The sequence below is a fragment of the Musa acuminata genome, chromosome BXJ3-4 (genome assembly GCF_036884655.1).
Source record: "Musa acuminata AAA Group cultivar baxijiao chromosome BXJ3-4, Cavendish_Baxijiao_AAA, whole genome shotgun sequence".
Lineage (NCBI taxonomy): Eukaryota > Viridiplantae > Streptophyta > Magnoliopsida > Zingiberales > Musaceae > Musa > Musa acuminata.
The window spans coordinates 48,568,782-48,593,097 of record NC_088352.1 but is presented as its reverse complement, the minus strand read 5'-3'; the positions used below and the strand labels follow the sequence as shown (position 1 = coordinate 48,593,097).

Genomic DNA, 24,316 nt, shown 5'->3' with positions numbered 1-24,316 from the left:
AACAGTCGACTCGGTGCGGATCCTCTCCAAACCACATTTTAAATTTAAAACGTCCAACTCCCGCATCAAATCGTCCATTCATATGGGTCCCACATAAATCACAGCTTGGGAAGTCATCCTGACCCATGAAAACGTACAAGCACAAGATCCATTCACATTTTTATTTTATTGGAAATCAATATAGCTTTCAACATATAAGCACATAAAAATGGATAATTCAAACTTGATCACACTAAAAGATTCAATCACATACAGGCAATTAATCACTTATACACGTATCAAACTAACATTTACAACCTTCCACTGTGGCAAACTCTGTACAGAAAATAGGAAAAATAGCAAAGTAAAAGAAGAAGGATATTGTACAAAAATAAAAGGTAAGGCTCATTACAGCCCAGGAATGTTCAAGGGTCTCACACCAACAGCTCCAGAGGATGGCAATGACTTGGAAAAATCTGGATGCCTCGTCAGTGAGTTGAGGAAAAGATGATGCTCATGTAATCCACAGTTTAATTCACCATTATTCCCAAGTTCCTCCTTCGGGTTTCTGCGGCTCAGTCCAGAAGGGAATTCTTCCTGCAGGATTTGCCTTCTTGCAAAACATGTTTCCTGTTGTCAAGGTCAAATACATTGGTAAGAAAGAAGCTATGGCATCCTCAAGACACCAGCTACCGATAAAATGGTCAAAACATAACTTGGAAATCCATGAGGATGTTTAGGAGACAATTTAAGACTGCTGATTTTCCAATTATGTTCCGGTGGGATGATCAGTTAGGGCATTCCAATTTACTAAAATGATTCATAGGAGAACAGTTGCAACCATCATAGTTTCCAGCCACTGCAATCTCAAATAATTTCTGCTACTATTTCGATTTTCAAGATCAGGTTGCTTGGGTATTACGCACGAACTACCAATAAGATGTGGATGGACAGAAGCATAATGAATGTATCATTTACTCTCAATTCCAACAGCATTTATCTGAACAGTGATTAAGAAATAAGATAAACGTACGTTATCCAACAGAATGAGTACCTTTGGGTGATGCCGCAAGTCTTTGTCAGAACCCGATCTTTCATTACTGCATGGGTATGGCTGAGCATTCATTGGTGAGCAGAAGCACCATGATTCCTGAGCAGGTTTCTCAGGAGTATAAAAACATGGATTTGGTCTTCCACTTGACCTTGTTTCTCCCATTCCAGAATATGTCATGTGTGGGTGATCATGAGAGTGCAAGTAATAAGAGCTATGGTGCTCCTCTCTGCAGACAGTAGGACTGTCAATTTGGGACCTGACGTAAGCTACGGAGCTACAGCCTTGGTGATGTTGGAAGATGCAAGCATTAGAAGGATGTGTCTGCAAACATGGGCTGTGATATAACACACAAGATGGGGTTCCAACAATAGAAATAACCGGTGACTGCAACGTCCTCAGGTAACTTGCTTGAGCTGTAGCACATTCTTCCATTTTGATCCCTTGTTTAACAGCCAGATCCATTATTTGCTTTTGGTCAAGCCCCAATTCCAAGAGCACAGTCCAAATTTTTTTCATTGATTCTCTTTGATCATGAATGACTTGATCTCGCATTGCCATCTCAAATTGAAGTTCAGTATTTGCCATCCCCTGCAATTTTTTTAAAAGCATAAGTTTTCAAACACTGCTCGACAAATATACATGAGTTAGGGAATTATTTTAGTGCTTACAAGAAGTCTGTACTGACTAAGAATGTGCAGATAAATTTTGTTGCCATTGTTACTTATGGCTTCATCAATCATATCTTGAAGCTGACATCGTCGTTTCTCATTTATCTCTATATCCTGAAGAGATAGATGCTTAATTAGTAAGTTCTTAAAATAAGCAATGCAACAACAGATGACAAGATATAACCTTCTTGTAACCAGCACCAGCCTCATCATTGTCACGGATGTTATCCAAAATAACTTGTCTCCTTGATCTTAGTGCTTGCACAACTGCTCCATCCTTCTCTATAACCTAGATATTCAGATAGCATACTATTAGCAGGCCAAATCCGGAGGTATATATAAAAAATTCCTAAAAAGACATATTGCATTATTATGAAGGGTTGTCTCTGTAGGATCACTATGCAGTCCAGTGTTTCCAAGTGCCATGCTCCACAAACAATAAAACCCAACAAACAAGTTGGGACACCATATAAAGTGGCATACTTCCACATCATGGGTGTGAATCCATGACATTGCTTAACGCTCCATGCTTTTATCCTGGCACAGCAACAAGACAGACCAATAGTAAATTATTTAGCAATTTAGATGGCAATATCCTACAGGAACAGGCATGCAACAGCCAGTCAGCAGTCAGGTTTGTTTGCAGATTGTATCATTGTACATCCTTCATTTCATATTTCAACTCTCCTATTAATTTCACAACTGTTTCCCATGACCACTTCTCAAGACGTCACATTGCATGAAGGACCAAAATTGTACCCGATGCCTGAGAGCATTACACATCACCATATGTTTCCCCTTGTTTAAGTGGCATCCACCACAAATTTGAAATGTAGGGATTTCATGAACAGCTGTTCAGGAAGTCTGAAATCTTCTTGGTTGTCTCATGAACAGCTGTTCGGAAAGTATTTCATACTTCAATGCAGCCTGGACCACCAAGGTTTCCAAGGGTAAGGCTGCATGCATTGGCTCTCTCCTAACCCCACATTGGCAGAAGCCTTATGCACAGGGCTTGCCCTTTTTATTTTATTGTGGCCAAAGAACTTAGAACAAGCTTTTCATGGACGTAAAAGTGACCTAGAATTGGGCATATGACATCAACATTTCTCAAAGACAACCATTCTTGCTCGCTAATTTTCAGTTATCTAAATAGATCATGAATTAATCCACAGCAAGCTGTTAGACCTTCACCCTGATAGCTATATTCTACTGTACTACAATGGCACAAATATCATATCAGATCTGATGAATTGTCTGCTCATAATATTATTTCAAAAAACTGCTGCAGTCTACTGTCAGCCCACAGGCAGAAAAAGAAAATCACAGATGGATTCAATTGTGAAAAGAATCCAGATATGTAAAGGAAAGGAGCACCACGGCAGCTCAAGATTATGGAGCAAAAAATTCATAAAATAACAGAAAACTTCCAGATGGTCAAAATAGGCAGGTCAAGACGTTTGCAGGTTCCTCAAATATCAGTGAACTTGTATCTAGAAGGTTCAAGATAGAAATTAAAGTACACCTCTCAAATTCATTGTCCCCAGACTAATGCCAAAAAGTCAATGGTCTAACTCAGGTTCCCTATGAAATCCATAACCATTTCTTTCTCAAGAAAGCTCCAGACAAGTTTATACACGACAACCAAGTTTGTCACTTGAACAATCATTCAATTTTTTAGTTTAAAGCCAATTCTCTTAGGGTGTGGTAAGTGGAATCTCAACTGAATAGATAACTTTAAAGTAGATATGGGCACAGGTTCCAAGTTTAAGGTGTTGTGAGACAGTTGCACATTCTTTATGCATCTTTCTACTACAAAGATGTTGCCAAACATGTAGTGAAAATATTGAGGCAAATCTTTATTTGAATGAATGGAGAATGCAATAAATAAGTAAAAGGTAACATTAAAAATTTTAACCTCTTGCATAGCAATCTCATCATCAAGATGTTGAAGCTCAGTGCGGTTTCGAATGTTAGTTTCCTCAAGCTCAAAAAGTGCTTTTTGCAGATTTATGCGCTCCTGTACATTCTCACCTGTTTCACGACTCAAGATATTCAACCACGATAGTTCATCATCTGCAGCTTTTTCCACAGGTTTGATGCTTAACTGAGATTCCTTCTCAGCTAACTCCTTTCTCAAACGACAAACCTCAATCTGCACAAAAAATGAAGCTGAAATTCTAAGGCAATCTTTAACACAAGAAAAAAGTGTGGTTGATTCTGTCAATAGTTTTACCTGGAGATTATCGATCATTCGTTGGTAATCTGCAAGATGAGTGTCAACTGTCCCAATGTTTTTCTGAGAAGAGCATAACCGCAATGATTCAGTAGCCAACTCCATAACCATGATGATTTAGTAGCCAGTTCCATTCTTTCTATGTCAAATCATTGGGATTATCCACACAAGTAAACATGCTTTGTAATTCTAAGCATGTATTATGATAAATAGATGCAATTTACTATTTTGAATATCAGAATCCAAGGGTTGACTGTTAGACAGGGGAAGTCTATATCATCTCTCTATCTGCCAATTTAAGTATATAATCTTCATAGAAGCATGTACAGGAAAAGATTCAAGTACTTATATCAATTAAATAATGGCTGCAGCCTTACATGAACTTGAGTTTTGATCTCCTTAGCTCGATCAGCATATTTCAGTGTATTTATAGTGTGGTGATACTGATCATCTGCAGGTGATATAGTTGCAACCATAATTGTTTGAGAATTGCCACTAAGTCCATCCTTTAGGATACGGGTCAACTTGCTGTAAGAACCTTGGTGATATTAACTCACTACTATAAACTGTATTTGAAAAACCAGCCACATAACTGTTGCAATAAGGGGAGAAAAATACCTGTTACGATAAGGGACGTATGCTAGACCCTTCTTCTGTTGCTTGCCAAGGGCATTTATGCAGTTTGCCAAAGCAAGCAGTGAACGGTTGATATTAGCTCCATCCCTTAACTTTGGGCCTCCAAGGTTAGTTTCGGAAGCCCTTTCGCTGCATTTGGGGTGGTTGTAAGTTTCTCTAATCTACAATTTGGAAGAAGCAAAAGTAGATTCCATAAGCAACTAGCTACCTGCCAGCAAGATCAACTAGTGCAAGTTTTCCACGGAGGATCCGACTCTGATATTGATTTTTTTGCTTTCTTTTCACAGTAATCTCCAGAACTGCATGCGATCTTTAAACATAAAAAGTTTAAGAAAACAGTAGTTAGCTTTGATTTCTTCTGGATCTTATACAAACTGCAATCTTGACAGACATCAAGGAGCTTTACAATAAAGATATGTAATTTAAAAAAGAAAAAAAAATAATGGAACATGCACAGTTCTGGTGCAATGGGAGATTTTGAGCACATTAATGATTAGATTGGTGAAGTGACTATATAATATATTGTTGTTGCCTAATTTACATCGATATATGATATTAAGAAGCCTTACAAGAGTGTCAAATAAGCATGAACTCGAATTTTGAATTTGATCTTCTCATTGGGAGGGTAAAAATAGCAAAAATATGTGTGCAGAACAAGTGTGACATCGATTTCAGAGCATTTATGCAGTATTTTCAGTTCTGTTAGTAACTCTTTTCTTTAGGGATTTAACATCATAAAATGGCAAGAAAAGGTATGCATGCATAAAAAGTCATTTGACAAAAAAGTTACCGGGATGATGTTGCATTTGCCTCTGTGCTTTCAGTTTTGCGTCTGCTATTTCCAAGATTCAGAAGTTCCAGAATCTTATCTGCTGATTGAACCTGAGGAGAATGGATCATAAAAAAAATGTTCTAATATCTGCCAAAAACACCTAATAATGGTTCAAACACAAACAGATTACAGAAGTAGAATATAATGAACTATGGAGAAGAAAAAGAGCTTCTATGTAAATTATGGCACAGGTCAGAGGGATAAGTAATATACACTCCTAGATGCTTCAGGTTTTATTGCATTATGGCTGTCTTGGAATTGATGACAACTGAACAAATGTTTCCAATTATAAGGAACTGGAGTCATGGTAAGAATCATTAAGAAACAGCAGTTCATCCATTTGGAATTAGAAATCAGATTACCAATGGACCAATAAGAATCAAGCTACTTGACAGAGGAGACCACCACAAAAATGACCAGGATTTCACTAATTCAAGAAAAGAACTTTCTTGAAGCATGGCTTAAGGAGAGCTTTCAAACAGCGGGAAATTCAGATAACAAGCAGAGAGGTATTAATAGAAGATTCAAACAGAAAAATCAAGGGAAGTTGGCAGGAAATAAAAGTGGTTAAAAATTAATCCTTCTGTCTGGCATCCCTTATAATAATGAAGACCTTGAAGCCACCATTGATTTTAAAATGAATCAGTAGTTGTTTGGTTATTTTCAGCCCTATTTGTATCTTATTGACACTTTATGAACTGTCAGGATAAAAGTAGAATTAAATAAAGGGTCAGAGAGATCATGAGAAACCGATCGAGTAAAATACTTGGATTTCAGCCATTTGGGCAGCAAGTTATCCCCCATTAAAAGAGAACTTAAAAAGAAAGAAAACTATCAAAATAAACTGCTAATAAAAGAAAATAAGAAAAATAAAAAGTGATAATGAAGAAGTTAAATCAGAGCATGCAGATTTTAATAATACCTCAGAAATTTTTAAGTTATAGCTGGTAGATACTTATCTTAGGAAAAAGTCATAACCAAGAAAAAGAAGATACATGGTAGAACATAAAAGATGCTGACTATGATCTACCACAACAGTCTCTGAAGTCTGAAGTTTAGAGAACCTTGTTAAAACAAGCATGTAATGATCACGTTCAACTCAAGTTATACTCATCTACATTTTTTCGTCGATTTGCATTTTCAGATACTACTTTTACCTACAGTTGCCCACAATCACCATAAGCTAAATTCGTCAAAGTATCAAGCTTCTTGTGATGTTTAAGAACTTAATGGAGAGGAAATTAAGAACACATACAAGCTAGAGAAGATTAAGAAAAACCTACACACTTAAGTGTAAGTTCTATATTGATTCTATTAAAGCATCTTCAGAGAAACTCCTTGAGGATGGCCATGAGAAGTGTAATCATTTACCCAAACAAGAAATCCATACAAAGATGAAGAAAAGAACCTTAATGCTTCTTAAACCAGCAACCATAATTCCATGCTCAGGGTCTTCCCTAAGCTCCAAGTGTCCTGATGATTTTTCAAGCAAATCATAGATGACCTGAAATCGCATGGTGCAGGAAAAAAATTTTATGGCTTCTTATGCAATACCACAAGCAAGACAAATAATAATTCAGCAATAGTGGCATAGATGAGCAAAACTATACTTCGTTGTACACTTCAAGGTAAGAACAAGAGACTTCGAAGATGTCTGAACTCTTATCCTTCTTGATAAGATCAAAAATTGTATGCAAGCTAAGAACCATTAGTCCAGGGTCCTTACGGGTTCCAACCATTGTGTAAGTTTTGCCACTGTATAACAGGTTGAAAATGTAAGATTCCTATAACCAAAGTGCCTCAAGTAAATAAAAAAAATGGAAGTGTCTCAAATACAGCCCAAAGTGCCTAAAAGTGAAGAGCTGCATTGTAACAAAATGAGAAGTAAAGATTACATTAATTATCTATTCACACAAAGTAGCAAAGTGAAAACAAGATTAATTAAATGAGAAATAGCATGTGCATATGTTATCTAAGACAGAGATCATGAATATCCGGTGGTTATATAGAGCTACCTTATTGGTGGTTAAATTTAGCTTTCACAAAATTCAATAACACAATCATATCTCTAAGAAGATCCAGTAGACTTTGAATTACAGAAATTCTTTGTCAATGTACATAGCCCTTTCTAATTACAACATGTTCTGATCTTTCTGGATAGTGTTACCCTTTAAAAGATATTCTAATTTCCCTGACTTGAAAAATCTAAGACAGCACTTTTCCATCTGACACATAATAAAAAGATGAACAAACCCATATCATAACTTAAATACCTTCCTGTTGAACCATATGCAAATACTGTGGCATTTAAACCTTGAACCACACCAGCAATTGTAGATGATATGTTCCGATAAACATCCTGCAAAAATCAGAAAAATAATGATAATGGATAAATCTAGCATAAGGTATGATTGTGCAAAAGTTCCAATACACAGATAGAATCTACTTAGTTAAAAATTGCAATGACATGGATATAAAAAGACTTTCTTAAATTTCACAAAACTTGTACAAAGGTATAAAAATTCTCAAAAATTAATTTCAATATAATTAGACCATCATCACAGATATTAAAACAGGAAAAGAGTTCCTTTTTCTCTCAAAGAGTAGAAATATATTGTTTAAATTTTTACCAAAGGAATGACCTTTTGCCACAAGGATATGAAGTTTAAAATCTTTTTTAGAAAAAGGCTGCCAATATCACAAGCAGAGATGCGATGTCTTCAAGAAGAATGTCATTAGATGCTCCCATCAAATGTAGAGTTTCAGTAGATATAACTATGTGGATAATCAGATTTCCTAAGGACATGAGCTCTACCGCAACTTCATCAGTGTGATAAATAAGAAACATAAAAAGCTGTTTCTTCATCAGTTGAATTTGCCACAATGAAAACAACTTGGATGAAGTCATGTTAGATTATCATAATTAGTTTCCTTAAGCCAACACTTTGCTTTTATCTCAAACAAAACAAGCAAAAAAAATTTTCAATAAGGCCAATGTCATAATCTTAAGGATAAGTTTCCCAACTCAAGAGTTCGGTAACAAATATATTAAGAACCAAGATTTTCATTGTTGGCCATTACTGTTATAAATGACACCACAGATTTTAAAGTCATTAGATGCAATGATACTTATGATTTTTGCATGATTAACTAAGCATCAATAAGTGTTTATCATGCGGTGATAATCACAGTATTTTGAAAAATGAGAAGAAAAAAATATTTGAATTACATGTAAAGTAACATCCACAAATTTAAAAGCTAAATTACAAGCAAATTACTGCCACCGGCTAGGTAAGCTCCTCATTGTATTTTTATAATTCCTCTACATGTTTGGTTGAACAAACTACATGTTCACTGTTAGAAAATCTGAAACACTAGCCAAAAACAAAAGAAAAGGAGAAAACAAAAACAGAAAAGAAGTCAAGGAAGTCTACATACTGCATTAGTACATCCAGGTCCAAAGACATGATCAAAGCAATATCTTCTCTCTTTGGTTCGATTTTGGATGAGTTCAAGATAATCCTTCGACAGGTCAGGATCCAAAACAGTTAAGCTCTGTAACACAAGAAACAATAATTACCATGATTCTCTCCATCAAAAGAAACATTACCAAATAATGAAAACACCTAAAGATTTTCTAGTTTGCACCTTATCATCAGTTACTTGAATAATATGCCGACTTCGCTTTCGTTCTGCTTCAGTCAGTGGCCTGCATTTTACTGATACCTACCAAAAGACACCAAACTGTTAAAAGGAACTATTCAGCAAAATTAGCAGAAATCATCATGCTTCGGCTACAATTTATTCCCAAACTGAAAGAACAAGCTGTTATGGTTGAAAGTAATACCAGCAAGCTGGCAGTCCTTTTTGAGGATGGAGCTCTAATGCTTGGCATCGCTGATCAAAGATCCACCTCAACCTCAGAACACTTTTCTTTCTTCACTGAAGCTAACAAGATGCTATTATATTTACCAACCAAATCAGACGAAAGATATAATCTTTACCTACCCATCGGATTGTTCTTAAACTCCACGCGGACATATAAGAACGCATCTACATTTTCACCAGGAAAAACTAACAGCTTCAACTCTTTTGTTCCCCGTTCACACTTTCTTCTCGATCTATACTAACACGACGAGAAACAAAAATCGAAAGCATTGATCATTTACAAACACTAAATTTCATCACCGCCTTCGATAAAAACAATAATTCGCAAGAACCATTGCGTCAAAAACCCTAACCCGACAGAATCTGCACACCAAAACGCGCAACCTTCTGTTCAAAGACCACCAGAAAACGATCATCAACAGTCCTGCAACCCCCTCTATATCTGCACTTCCTCCTAAAGCAACGACTACACTCCCAATACCCGAGCAGGAAGTCCCGGCTGAATCAAGAACAAGAAACTAGCAAAAGAACACCACGACATCCGGCATTGGCTCCCCCGAGCTCGCATTCAACGACACCGACCCGAACATCCGACCTCCGAAGACAACAAAAGGCACCAAGAAGGATTTGGAGCATCCCCGGAGCTCTTCTGGATCCCTTCTTTAGTGCTGGCAGATGAGAAGCACGAGCGAGTCGGGGACGCTTCCGCTGCTCCGCCGGAACACCTCAACGACCCCCACCTCCACCCCCCCAGAAAAAAACCACACCGCACGATTTGCGTCAAGATCCGTGCCCCAAAATCAGTATCACTGTTAAGTGGGACACCAACGGTTGCTCAATGATGAGCCTTATGGCTTGGCAAATCAAGATAATAATAATAATAGAAAATAATTGTAATGATGAGTGCATTAAATAATGCATTTGAGGTCCCAAGTTTGAATTAAAGGTTTCCAATCGTCGAATATGGTGTTTCATGCAATGTTCTTCTTACCTGTAGTACATGCTATATCACAGGCTAAAGGTAAGATAATAAGTGCACGGTGTCATGTGAACAATGTGAGCTGAATCCTGCATTGGAAAGCAGTCAGTGACACTCGGAATCCCACAGTGGCATTCACTGCTCTCCGGCGTGTGCATGAGAGGGTTAGAGAGATCGCAAGTCGAGAGATGGAAGTGGGACCCAGGAGGAGGGTAGAGAAAGGAGTGGTGTTATCATTATGAGCGTTAGAAAGACGGGTAGAAAAGGGGAGTAGCAAACGGGAAGCCGTCGGTTGGGGCTTTTAAGGTCGCCGGACAAAAGGTCGGTGGGTGGGACCCGAAAGTTTCCGTAAGGAGAAGGTAGAGACGAACGACCAACTGGTGGGGTCCGGTCTCTCGGGACCTCCAGGACCGATTCGAGTCGGGTCCCACCTGCCGCCGCTGACGGACCAGCTCAGTGTCCGCTTTCGTGCGCCTACACGCAACGGGGGACGTACCAATGGAGCGTCCGCCGGTGCCTCTGCTTACGCCAACGCACAGCCGCTTCAAAGGTAAGAATAGAATATAAATATGGTAGGATTATTATTTTCGATCAATCGAAATATATATATATATACATATATATTTATTTATTTATTTGAGAGAGTTATGAAAGATGATGAAGTGTATATGAAACAAAGTTTTAGAGGTTTGCAAAAATATACTCATTTAATCCAAGAGATTTTATTGAATAAATTTATAATATAAAGTAAGATATGGGGCATAGGATAATTTCTTCTTTTTTTTTAATTGATTGTCTAAATCTTAAATACATAGTAGCTTTTTGCAAGGCCACTAATAAACACATTTAATCTAAAAACAATTGAGGAGTAGAAAAATACTAAATATATCGGACCCTTACAAGTCATCTAAGTCCCAACTTCTAACGTACTACCAAATCGAGATGTTACAATTTTTTTTTCTCTTTTTTTTTTTATCCCCAAGTTATGATTTAAAAAAAAAATGGGATGAAAGGCATAGGAGAGCATGATATATAATATATGAAATATTATTGATAAAAAAATAAATTAAACAAGACATTTCTTTTCTTTTTAATACCAGGAAAAATAAAGAGATAGCAACCAATATCTTCCACTTATAAGCCTCTAGAATTATAAAAAAAAGTATATATATATATATTATCTAAACCTCTACAAGTATAAATTCCTCCAGTGGAAACGAAATAATAATAATAAATAAATGTTCCACTTATAAGGCTCTAAAATTATGAAATTTAGAAAAGCGCGCAAAAAAAATTGAAGGTCCCACCGAGATTTGAACTCGGGTTACTGGATTCAGAGTCCAATGTCCTAACCACTAGACCATGGGACCTCTTTGTGATTGTTTGTATCATAATTTCTATATGTATTATTATTTTAATTACTGGATATACTTCCACAGAGTTGAGATCAGACGAGGAGCGATGGGCCGTCGCTTCTGGCGTTAGGGCAGGACGGTCTCTTCGTCGTCGTCCTCCGCGCGGCCTCTTTGAACAAGAAGCGGGTCGCCGTCGGCCACAGCGGCCTCACCGTCACCGTCCTCGAGAGGCGCCACGTGCAGCCGTCACCGAAGAGATCGTCCCCGAATTCCGCTTCTCCCGCTGTAGCTGCCTCCAGAGCCTCCTTCACCCTTCCGTCAGCCGGTATCCCCCTCGCCCTTCACCATTGTCTCGATGGAAGGTACCTTCTCTTGCGCCCCAATACCGATTTGAACCATCCGGAGATAGCTGTGTTCTCCAAGAAGGACGCATTGGCCTTTCCAAGGTGGTGACTTCCTTTCGACTCTCCGTTAAATCCTTCTGCATATTAATAACCCAGCGGCAGCAATGACTTCATATACTCGTAAATTCCCTCGACATATGTTCTGCATTTTTCTTCATATACGCATAGTCGATAACTTCGCAACTTTAAGAGCTATGTATTGCATAATGACTTCATGTTCTGCATCAGTACATAAGGAAAAAAATCAACTTATAAACAAAGAACACAATCAACTATTTTCTCACCACCTGTATAGTGTTGTTTATTTGGGTACATTGTCGTCTATTTCCAAGAGGTAAAACCTTGATACAGAAAATTTTTTCCTTGGAAAAATATCTCATTTTTCATCTTCTAGGATAAGGATGTCCAACACGTGTATCTGCGTCCCGAGAAGGTGTTTCTAGGCTGTTTGTTTAGGTGACTTTGATGTTGTTGATATACTTCATTATGCTATTGCACGCACATATTAAGGAGGTTCCTCTAATTACCTGAACAGCTTTTTCTTATAATTCTCAGGCATTTGTGTCATGATTCAAGGATTAATCTTTGTTTTCTGCATTTTATTCTAGATGGAGAGTATTGATATAACTTGCAAGGATGCTGTGAAGGGTATGCCATCAAGAAGACCAATAGTTGAAATGATGATCCCCTCTGTCTTAGACCAAATCATTTCTCCACCTGGTATGATTTATATAGTATGTCGTGTTATCTGGTTACCATAGTTATGGGTTCATAATAGCTCAAGAAGCATCTATAGCGATGGTATTATATTCGAGGGGAAAAAAAAAGTTTGACTTGTTCTCGCTTTATACTCTCAGTACTACATTTCTGCTGATTTGATTCTTTCCAGGTGATTTAGTGGGATAAAGTTCTTAGTTTATGTTCCTATATACCTTTTACCTTTAATTTTTTCCTGAAACCGAGGCTATTAAACAAACAACTTGAATTTTCAAAACTAACAGAATTTAGAAAAGTGAACTGAGTAACAACACTAAATTATTGTGATAAAATTGAGGGTTGACACAAATTTAAAGGGGTTTGGGTTTGACCATCTTCATAGGGTTTTTATTGAATACCTAGTAAATTTTTAAATATGAACCAAAGTAAAGGAGCAATATAACAGGAACATAGTCTTTTTTGGTACCTCGTTGATCTCATGGCTTGGCCAATAGGGTTTACCATGCTTTCTTTTCACATTCCTGAAGTCTTGCAAATCCTGTATAGAGGAGAGGGAGGGGAAGATATGGAGAGTGGAGGCTATCCTCCAAGTCCCAATACACCACTAATTGGAGAGACATCAACCAGTCCCATTATCCCACATGGTAAAAGAATAGAAATTCCATTTTTTTTTTTTTTTCTTTTGACAAACAAATGGTTATTTTGGATTTTATATAGGTAAGCAACATACTCCTTAGTTTCTTTTGGGAAATTTGAAGCCTCATGATACTGAAAGCCATAGGAGGTTAATGTGTCTCACAGCAAGCACTCCTTTAATGAACTAGCTGAAGGAAAAAAAGCCCTACATGGGCATTAGTAACATTGAAGTTTTCTTACTAATTTTGACAAGAACAAACCATCCTAATTGGATCTTGTGACTCATGGATGAGATTGTGTCATCTAGATTGCATTATGCTTATGGTCTAATCACATTTTTTTTTCGTCTTGGGTAATAATCCATAAAATGTTTGTAGTTGTTAAGTATTGCAGCCAGTGTGGTACTCCACAATCAGACCGTGCTCATGATAGTTATTGTTTGGTCAACAGAAATTGTTCTTGGATATCTAATAAATATTTATATTGTTTCAGTGAGATGGGTTATGCGAACATTATAGATTTAACCTTAGAGGAGACTAATATCAAAAAGGCGCCTGTAGCTCAGTGGATAGAGCGTCTGTTTCCTAAGCAGAAAGTCGTAGGTTCGACCCCTACCTGGCGCGAGAAATTTTAATTATGTTCGAGAAAGTAGAGACAATAAAAACGTTCCTTTTTTTTTGTTGGTTTTTTTATTCTAATTTTTCATTAATTATTGCTGCTTTAACGCCGTACAAATTCAGTATGCATACATCATTAGCATAATTTAAAAAACAGTTTCTATTTTAGTGAATTTTGTATGGAACGGTTTCTATTCTGCATCTCAATGAGAAAACACCTTTGTCAAGAAAAAAGGAATCCAAATTTAGTACAACATAGCTTTTGAACCACCAAGGAATTGATTAATCTGTCCGATAGGATAGGATAGCTTATTGTCAACACACTGAAAGCAAAGCAATGTTATTACAGGCAGATAAAAGAAAGTTTTCTAACTTCTGCTCTTTCAGCAATCTCTTCTCCAAAGACGAGTGAACAAACTACTCTCGGATTAAATGCTTCACTAGCACAACCGACTTTCTGCATCAGCTTCAAGGCCAGCATTTGTATAGATGGGGTGAAGAACATGACCTTCGCTTGGATCAACATGCACCCATTTCCGACCGCTAAGCTTATGGCGCTCGAAGCGAACATGACCTTCTTTTAGCGCAAATAATGTGTGATCCTTCCCCATTCCAACGTAGTCACCAGGATGGAACCTCGTGCCTCGTTGACGAACTATGATGTTGCCAGGAATCACCTTCTGCATAACATCCCACCAAAAACATAAACATCGGGAGAAACAGGAACGTAAACAGAGACCGACAAACAAAGGTTTCACTCATCGAACATGCATAGTTCGACTTCGTATACCTCTCCGCCAAATTTCTTAACACCCAGGTTTTTGGGCCGTGAGTCACGTCCATTCTTTGTGGACCCTGCAGTCTTTTTTGTGGCCCAACGTCGAAAGATCAAACTCAGCCCTCCAGATGCCTCTGAATCAAATCCATACACTATCAGATATATCTAAAAGCAGGTTGGCACCTTCGACAACAAATAAAAGGTGATAATATTACCATTAGCACCGCTATAGACGGTAACATTTGAAACAAGATCTTTGAGACCCACTCTTCTGCATAAGGTTGATAGAGACATTGTATGTGCCCCTGAAAGAGACCCCAAATGTAATCAAAATCCATTATTTAATATCCCTTTCCATACAAGGAAGATCAACATCCATCATTTAAATTTGAACTCTCTAATGATTTCATATCTAGGACCTAAACCAGGAAATGACAACAAAAGTTCAAGCATGCAGGAACTCGAGACCAAGCTAACTTGAAAGATCAGTACAGACTTTGAATTCAAACCCTGAATAAGCTTAAAACTGCGCCAAGTGCGTGTGTTCTATTTCATGATCGGAAAAAGGCTACAATAACTTTTTCGAAAGAAGAGGTGTTTCAAGCAGTGCTTATTGCCAAAACCCAAAGTAAACATAGAACTTACACATGCATGCAAGACCATACTAAGCACTTCAGTTCCTCATTTTTAATCACTGTATCGGTGATAATCTATCAAGAATTTGTGAATGTATAATTTGCGATGAATAAGATAAACGCTTGCTGTTGGCGGAATCAGGTTGGTAATAAATAGTTTGGACAATATCAAATTTGATGGATACATCCAACTAGGTTCTTGTGTACTGTTTTACTTTCTCTAAATACCAGCTGAAGCTTTATACTTGCAAGATTCATTTTCTTACACATTATGCTTACCATACAGCAAAAGATATGCATAATAATAAAGATTACAAAGGCTATCATATGCAGAAGATCAAAAGTTATAACATCTTTGATACACGAATGTTTAATTAGCATCAAAAGCTATATAGAAGATTGACATATACAACTATAACATCACCATCATCTTTTCATTTGGTGCGTCATCCAGAAGTTTTCTGGACATAGATTTTGAGGACATGAGAGGAGAGGAGAGGAGAGCAGAGGAGAGCAGAGGCGGGAGGATAACAGAGGGGAGGAGAGGAGAGAGAATGGTACCGATTGCAGCAGCGGAAGAGAAGGGCTCGGCTACCAATTGTAGGCAGGTAATCTTCCCAACTACCGTATTGACAGGTAGAGTCGAGATGAAAAGAGAAAGCCATTTCAACAGCGAAAGGGGAAAAGATTTGGAGCAACAAAGGGAAAAGGGAAGGGGAAACTCTCATACAAATGCGCCCTTTGATCGAGGAGTATCAGCCTTTGACGATGGAGTGATTGAGGACAACAGGAGGGGAAGAAGTCACTGCAACCTTTGATAGTTGATACTGCGGAGGAAGAGAAGGCGAAGCGAGGGCGGAAGAAAGCGAACCAGAACAAGGAGCAGGCTAGAATGATCGCACCTGCGTCTCCGCCGATCGCCGATGCCGTCCGCGCCCGTTGTGGCGAACCCTAGAAAAAGAGCCAGCCCGAGGGCCGGAAGAAGTGGCCCCTTAAACCTATTGGGCCTTCACTTAGCGGGCCACGTGGAGGATACAGCTAGGTCCCGTTTCGGCCCATCTGTTCCTTCCTTACACCAGCGGCGGCGGCGGCGGCGGCGGCGACGGTGGCTGCTGACGAAGAAGACTTGTCTACTTCCTTTTGATCCTCCTCTGCCTTCCTCCGCAACCACTTTCTGAGGACGGCCTCTTTTTCGCCTGCTTCGATGCTCCGCCGTCGCAGACCGACATGCTTCGATGCTTCGCCGTCGCAGACCGACATGGACGATCTTTCTTCTTCTTCTTCTTCTTCTTCTCGCTTCTCGCTCGACAAAAAAGCCAAGACTGATTACTTAAAAGTAAATCGCTATCCGCAAACGAAATCTCATACCCATCGTCGAAGAAGCTCATAGACCACACGGCGACCAAAGCTTAGATCTCAAGGAACTGTTTCCATGTGTAGCTCCGTTCATTCAAAGCGGTGGGGGGTGGCAGTGGCATACCAACATGACGAGGGACAGCAAGTGTCCCAGTAATATCATGTAGCTGGGTGAATCGGTTCCTAAGATTTTTGCGGATGACGTGATGTCAGTGTCTCACGGACCACATCACCCCTAATCCCTGCTATAGAAAGCTTGGCCGGTTCAACTTAGTGCGAGTCCGAGCCTGAATCGGCTCAAGTCGACCGGTCTTGGTTTACTTAATCGACCGGTTGGGACGCGGAAGACGGAATCGAGAAGCTCCAAAGACGAGGAGAAGGGAGAGGGAGAGAGTGAGAGAAACGAAGCGATGACGCTGGGGATGATCAACGCGCACCCGGTGGTGCACGCGAAGAAGGAGAGGGTCGCCCGCTCGGAGGATCTCCACTCCGACGACGCCCTTGATGCCCTCGATGTCTTTGATATCCTCCCACCGGTTGCTTCCTCGATCTGTTTTCTTCTCGATTTGTCGACGGAATTGCTTTTGTTCGGTCTTTCTTGATGCTTGGTGGGGGCAAAATCATGAATCTTTCCGAGGGTCTTCTTCGGATTTTTTTGCTATGGTTGTGGTTTGTTCTTACGATCGATTCTTTTATTGGGTTTCCTGGGGTTTTGCTGGTTCGTAAGGCGTTAGAGGGTATCGGGAGTTGTTTCTTGACTCAGGTGATCAGATTCGGTGAGGGATATCAAGGACCCGGAGCACCCTTACTCGTTGGAGCAGCTCAGCGTTCTTTCGGAGGAATCCATCACCGTTGATGAAAAGCTCGGCCGCATCAAGTGAGTGCCGATCGCCCTATTCCACCATACCTGGATTTTTCTTTCCCCTTTAATTTTCACTCACTTATACTGCCAGTGTTCTGGCCAAAAGTATTTTACCGTGTAATTTGTGTGAGTTAATGGTAACATGGGAAAAAGGCAGACTCTTTTCTCGATCTTCGGTTGATCCACCATGCGATAAGTTCTTATCTTTATAGAAATGGGGATTAGACCTTCAATTGAAGAAAAAGATGAGATGTTTGTGTCGTGAGCTTCGCAAATGCTTTGGTCACCGTTATTGACCTAATTGGTTCCAGATGGTGAGTTAACAGTGACCGGAGGAAGCGTAGGTAGGGGTATTTGCCATTGAGGATGCATAAACGGAAGTGGATCTTAAAAAGTTACTATGAACGGAGGTTATAAATGATCCTAAGAACTTTTCACCAGAGCAGACTGTGACAAGAAACTAATAGATATGACATTTAAATTCTAGTTTTGATATGTATTGCTGATTCTGCTTCTTATTGTGATTGTTTTTTCCCCTCATTTTCTTGATTTTGAATGGGCAAGTTAATATTGTTATATGCATTATCTTGTACAACTATCATATCTTTTCTCAGTTTTATTTTACCACATGATTGATGAAAAAATATCCAACTTTTAAATCTAATCTCACTATGCTAATATCTTCATGTTTGTAGGATAACCTTCACTCCAACGGTTAAACACTGCAGTATGGCCACAGTTATTGGTTTGTGTCTAAGGGTTAAGTTAATTCAGTCTTTTCCTCCACATTTCAAGGTTTGTTGTCATTTTGAACTTACTCTCACTATGTGCAGTTCTTATGACTTTGCAACAGTTTTGAAATGCTTGAATTCTTTCTATAATATGTATATATATACACACACACATATGTATATAGAAAGCCATAGTTAGAACACAGTTGATGTCGTATTATCCACTTTGCATTTGTAGACAATTTTGTATTTACTGTTCATGAAAAGGATTTTGCAACTTAAACCCTGCTTGATTCTAGGTAACTTTACAAAATTCAGAATTAGTCAAAATACTACAAGAAAAATCAAGCACTTGCACTGATGGTATATTTACTAATCGCAATATGAGTTAGAAAGTACTGGTGCTTTAACTTATTTGTCTTATGTTCTGTATCAAAGGATATCTTTGTTTATTTCTCATTTTAACTATCTTCTTCTTTTGAATAATTGCTTTAATTTATTTGTTTTATGTTCTGTATCAAAGGATGTCTTTGCTTATTTCTCATTTTAACTATCTTCTTCTTTTGAATAATTTCTTCTGTGGCAATATGGTTGATCTTTAGAAATGGTTTCTGCTGCATATTCAATAACATCAATATGAGAAGCCCTGTTTTGTGAACTCTTTATCGTAGCTCAAGCACTGGAGCTTTTGTTGGATATCACTTGCAAAAAATATTTGTTGCTTGCAATGCTTAGTTTAAATTCAGTTTATCTGCTTGTGAGGCATTGATGTAAAATGTAAAGTTCTGAAATATTTATATGACTTTATTGGTCAGGGATCTTATTATTCTTAGATACTAAATTGCTTGTATGTTGTTGATATATTTATTTTGCTTATTCTTGTCAAGCAAATGATAATGGAGTTTGTTTTCCTTGTTGTTGTTGGTGTCTTAGCATATAAAGTATCACTTATTTAACCTCTTTTGATATAGCTAAATCTTTTTGTTAATTATACATGCAGGTTGATATCAATGTATCTCCGGGATCTCTTGCGGACGAAGAAGCAGGTGAGTGCAGAAGACATCTTCTGACCACTAATTTCTTATCTATGTAACGTGGTTGTAATTGTTTTTTGTTCATACCTTTCAAGTGTTATAAAATCTGCCTGTGTTGTGTTCTTTTATAAAGTATGAATTAACATTATCTGCTTCTGGGAAACAAAGTGGGGATAAGATTGAAGTGTAAAAGGGAACAAGGTGGGTGTTTCTGAAGAAAAAAGATTCTAAAGAGACTATCATGGAGGTTTAAAGAATTCTGTAAGAGAATAGCACTATTGGAAAATTTGTTTTAGGAGGTGACACTTGATTTGATTGATGATTGTGCCCCTCAAATGGGATTAACTGCTCCGTTTGAAGAATTTTGGGAAGATTTGATTGTATCAATTGAATAAAACAAAGATGGCTTTTTTCATAGGAAAATTTAAATTGCATTATGTGTAAAGAACATGGAGAATTTTAGGGAGTACATGGTAATTTTGGAATTTTGAAAAGAATAAAAAGGATGTATAACAATAAATTATGGTTTATTTTGTTATTGCCTAATTGCTGGTATCACTTAAGGAAAATATGTATCACCTGATTACATGTTAAAGTTGAGAAAAGACTAGATATTATTTTCGTCTAAATTAGTATGCAACATTACTTCAGGATAAAGTCTGACTACAGTGATCTGTTATATTTGGCCTTTCAATGGGTTCATGAACTATGCTACATTCAATATGTTTATACACTGGTACATGCCTATAACTAGAATTATGGTGAATATACATGGAGTTATGTTATTTTTGACTAATTGTTGCATGAATTCTCTAGCTTATACACCAACGGCATTGAATTCATGTTCAGTGAATAAGTTCCTTAATTTACATACATAAAATGCATATGTTTTATAAAAATATTAAGTGGTGCATGTTCTAAGGTTGCCATCTAATTGCTCTAGACAGTTAAATTCCAAAACAGTGCCCAAGATTGTAAAAAACCTCATTCTAGTATACAGCCATGACAAAAAGAATGATGATTTTCTTTATTCAATCACCACCTGAGCACCACTTGCCATAAGCTCCACAACAAAGGCCAGGTTGTGCATGTGCTTCTGGATGCTTACATGACTGAGGGAAAAAACAACATATAGTATAGAAGTTGAGTGTTGAGATGAAGACCTAAAGGAGTGTTTAATGTCAGAGACACTACTAATACCTATTGTGGTTAATTAAGCTTTCTTATCCTATCAAGGTCAAGTTACTAGTTTATAATGACAGTAAGCTCAAAGGATGGTTTCTTCTTCAGTGAGAATAAGTCTTGCTCCAAAGATGGAAGCACAACACTATGGACCATGCAAGTTGGACATGTTTTAGAGCATTTATTTTCCAAGGTTCGAGCACTAGACGAAGACTAAATCATGCTATGCTGTTACTGACCGCATGCAGCCTCTGATTCGTTTTCGATGATATCAATGTGATCATATTAAAGACACCTCCTCTAGCCCGTGCAGCCACATGTTCCCTGTGGAGCTCATGCTGGTGGAGCGCATGCACAGTGAAAGTGCTAGAACATTTTTCTCTTACATTATTTTCATCAATACCCAACTTTTTTTGCCTTAAATGATAGAAAAAGTTTGCTCTATGGGATGAGAAACTTGCATACTTCATCTTTCACCTGGGAATATGTTATCTATTTCTACAAGCTAATGCTATTTTAATGCATAAACACTCTACAGAACAATAATCTAATGTTTAAAAAAAAATACTGACAGAATGATTGATACTGCAGTTAATAAGCTGTTGAATGACAAGGAGAGAGTGTGTGCAGCGCTGGAGAATCCGAGCCTCCGTCAACTTGTGGATGAGTGCCTCTACTCCAATGAACTATATTCACTTTAGTTTGTTTTCTCATGACCCTGCCTATAAAATAAATGTGTCCCTCAAAGTGATATGTTTAGAAGTTCACATTCTGGATATATAATTATAGCAGGTTTGTTAGGGTCCTTTTGTTGTAAGCTGTCTAACATATATGTCTGCACCATCTACTATTCTCTATAATCTTGTGTTGTTTATTGAGCTGCTATCTTTTAAGTTGACTTCTTTAAGGATAGGTGTTTTTCTGTAGAGAAAGACAATGATCACTCACAGGACACTTTGTATGAAATGTGCCTTCTTTGGTATTGTTTTGTTCACAATAACAGGATTCTCTCGCCTCTAAATGTGGGCATGGTTTTGCTGATTCATTTAAATATCATGAATCCAGTTATTTATTTCCAGCAATTTCTCAAAAAAAAAAATATTTGTTTTAAGAGATAGCGTCCATTTTTTTGTGGTCTCGGTCTTCTTCTTACGTCATGCTCGTCGTCTTTGTCTTGTCATTATTTTTTACGATATGTGCCTCTGATTGTCATCTCCTTCTCTCATCATGCTCATCGGCTTCACCTCATCGATCATGTGCTCTCATGGTTATCTTTGCTTGTGACCCTCCACCTGATATTAGAGTTAAGTTGAGTTTGTCGCCCTTGTTGTCATTCAAACAATGAAATTAGTTTAGTAGAAGCATGGCCATAATAGCACTCCCAACAAGAGGTTGAGGGGTGACGATGGTGCAACAAGGCATAATGATCGAAGAGATCGTTGGTCATCAGTATAAGAACAACCATCGCCTAGAGTGACGATCATAAACGGTGCACAAGTAACAATCATAGGTCGTAAGCATGCGACAACCGCATGCCTTGTGTAGCGATCGTTGAAAAGGAGGTGAGAATTAGAATTTTTTTAAAAAAATATATTTTTACCTCTCAAAATTTTAAAAATTAATTTGTGTTGGTAAATTTATTTTTTCATTCATTTTTTAAAAAAATAAAAATTTTTCATTATATATCTTAAGTAAAATTATAGGTTTATCCTTAGAAATTAAAATTATATATCCTAGGTAAAATTTTTTGACCTATGTCCTCAATTATAAAATTGATTAATTTGATTTATTTTAATTAAATATTTTGATTGGATTTGATCATATATTTTGATTGCTTGTTAAGATTTAAATTCAACCAATCAAATTTTGATTAAATTCGAAAAAAATTAAATTTTGATCAATTTTAATTTTTGATCATGTATTTTAGCGGGTTTGTTCAATTAAATATGATTGATGGATATAAGGGTTTCACACAGAACTAAAAACATATAAATTATAATTTTATTTTATAATTTGTATATGATATATTGATAAAATTTTACATATGATAAATAAAAAAATAATTATTGTTCTTAAATATTTGTTGGTTATTCACATGTAAATGCTTGAAAATATGAAATAACATTTATTTTTCAAATAAAAGATAATTTTATCATGATTATAATCATCATATGAGTTTTTTTTTATATAAATTAATGTTCATAATTATTAAGTTATTATTTTTATTATTATTGAACGGTTTCAACATAAATTATATTGAAAACATTTGATGAATATTACTTGTAACTCATCCTTAAATTTTATCTGAATAGTAGTTATCAAAGTGGTTATGGACGATAGACTTATGAGATATGAATTATAATAAATATTTTCTCATTTATAAGATATTTTATATTATTATATTGGTCTTATAGTCGTCAAAGTGATTTAGATCGATAACTTATAAAATTATATTAAAAAATTAGTCCTAAATGATATAAAGAAAATAATATTCATAATGATACACATAATTAAGAAATTTATATAATATAATTTACTTCAAATAATGGAATATGATGATACTGTTTTTTGGATATCCTTTTAATTTATGTTTGTATATTCAAAATTAATAATATTATTCTATAGGGATTATATTACTCCTCCATAAATAATTTTGAATGAACATTAGATATGTCAATATTTCACAAACAAAGATAATATCAATAGTTTAATATTGATATAATATTTTCATAAATAATTTATTTTGTTATAATAATATTTTCATAATAATGTCAATGAACATTTCATAAATAATTTTTTTTGTTATAATAATATTTTCGTCATTGTATTTTTATAAAATATTCTTATATCTTTTGGATTAAATTATTATAAATAGATTCAGCATATGACATTTACGTTGAGTGTGTTAAACCTTGATCAGAATAGTTGAAAGAATCACAAACATAACTATTAAAAATATCTGTAAGAAAATTTGTTATATAAATATGACTCAAATAACAATATCAAACTATATAACGATGATAAAAGGTTTTACTCATAAAGAATGCATCAACCATAATAAAATATTTTCTTTATTTTTTTAAAATAAATTTATTAAAAATTATCATGACAGTAATAACTCATTATAATTTTGAGTTATATGCATACAAAAATAAGTTTTCTAAATGAATATATAGATTGATATAAATTAACCTAAATGATTTACAAAGAAAATAAAAAATATAAAATTTGGTATGTAAATTTAGAAAATCTATTTATGACCTTACATAAGTCTCTAGATAATAATATATAAAGATTTTAATACTATTAGTTTTTTGAGATTTAAGAAAAATACTATTGAATAATGTTTATATCTAAATATCAAAGCGAGCTAGTTTGTTATATTGGTTTATATGTGAATAATATTTTGCTTGGCAACAGTGATCTTGGTTTATTATATCAAATCAAAAAATTTCTTACTAAGAATTTTAAAATGGTCGATATAAATCAAACATCGTCGATTTTATAATATGTTTTGAAGTTACTAATCAAGCTTTATGTCTACAAAATTTTATTTTAGGATTTAATATAGTCATATTTAATTGATAAGTCGTTAAGGATATTTTGTAATATATTATGGTGGTTTTTTTTTTTTAAATAGCAAGTATTCTAGTAGTTTATATATTATAATATAAAGTACTTAATGGTTAAAGAAAAAAGTAAAAAAAATATAATTAATATTAATTAATAATTTAATTTTT

At 36.2% G+C, this 24,316-nt stretch overlaps 3 protein-coding genes and 2 non-coding genes across 13 annotated transcripts; 2 read left to right on the top strand and 3 right to left on the bottom strand.

Moving 5' to 3' along the window:
- Positions 1-195: 195 nt before the first annotated feature.
- On the bottom strand, positions 196-9,975 carry LOC135635156 (kinesin-like protein KIN-8B). Of its 5 annotated transcripts, XM_065146041.1 has the most exons (18): positions 9,644-9,975; positions 9,411-9,523; positions 9,250-9,350; positions 9,051-9,128; positions 8,841-8,957; positions 7,676-7,761; positions 7,013-7,157; positions 6,811-6,906; positions 5,361-5,452; positions 4,779-4,880; positions 4,553-4,699; positions 4,312-4,462; positions 3,935-3,997; positions 3,617-3,853; positions 1,886-1,990; positions 1,702-1,815; positions 1,034-1,621; positions 196-609 (listed from the first exon to the last, which is right to left on the bottom strand). In XM_065146041.1, the coding sequence occupies exons 3-18, from the start codon at positions 9,295-9,297 to the stop codon at positions 388-390; spliced, it is 2,391 nt and encodes a 796-aa protein (XP_065002113.1). In that variant the 5' UTR covers positions 9,298-9,350; positions 9,411-9,523; positions 9,644-9,975; the 3' UTR covers positions 196-387. The 5 variants fall into 5 exon arrangements, with proteins under 5 accessions (XP_065002113.1, XP_065002112.1, XP_065002111.1 ...); XM_065146040.1 differs by having other exon boundaries at positions 9,411-9,975; XM_065146039.1 differs by having other exon boundaries at positions 9,250-9,344; positions 9,411-9,975.
- Positions 9,976-11,567: 1,592 nt separating this feature from the next.
- TRNAQ-CUG (transfer RNA glutamine (anticodon CUG)) lies at positions 11,568-11,639 on the bottom strand. Its single transcript has one exon. It is a non-coding gene; the product is annotated as a tRNA-Gln (tRNA).
- Positions 11,640-13,931: 2,292 nt separating this feature from the next.
- TRNAR-CCU (transfer RNA arginine (anticodon CCU)) lies at positions 13,932-14,004 on the top strand. The gene has a single exon. It is a non-coding gene; the product is annotated as a tRNA-Arg (tRNA).
- A 272-nt stretch (positions 14,005-14,276) lies between these two features.
- On the bottom strand, positions 14,277-16,825 carry LOC135636898 (uncharacterized). Of its 5 annotated transcripts, XM_065149037.1 has the most exons (5): positions 16,142-16,825; positions 15,973-16,032; positions 14,992-15,081; positions 14,789-14,910; positions 14,277-14,678 (listed from the first exon to the last, which is right to left on the bottom strand). In XM_065149037.1, the coding sequence occupies exons 3-5, from the start codon at positions 15,068-15,070 to the stop codon at positions 14,439-14,441; spliced, it is 441 nt and encodes a 146-aa protein (XP_065005109.1). In that variant the 5' UTR covers positions 15,071-15,081; positions 15,973-16,032; positions 16,142-16,825; the 3' UTR covers positions 14,277-14,438. The 5 variants fall into 5 exon arrangements, with proteins under 5 accessions (XP_065005109.1, XP_065005111.1, XP_065005113.1 ...); XM_065149039.1 differs by lacking the exon at positions 15,973-16,032; XM_065149041.1 differs by lacking the exon at positions 15,973-16,032 and having other exon boundaries at positions 16,224-16,825.
- A 282-nt stretch (positions 16,826-17,107) lies between these two features.
- Positions 17,108-21,454, top strand: LOC135636897 (protein AE7-like 1). Its single transcript, XM_065149036.1, has 5 exons — positions 17,108-17,291; positions 17,541-17,644; positions 18,325-18,424; positions 19,361-19,406; positions 21,168-21,454. The coding sequence occupies exons 1-5, from the start codon at positions 17,178-17,180 to the stop codon at positions 21,275-21,277; spliced, it is 474 nt and encodes a 157-aa protein (XP_065005108.1). The 5' UTR covers positions 17,108-17,177; the 3' UTR covers positions 21,278-21,454.
- Positions 21,455-24,316: the final 2,862 nt, after the last annotated feature.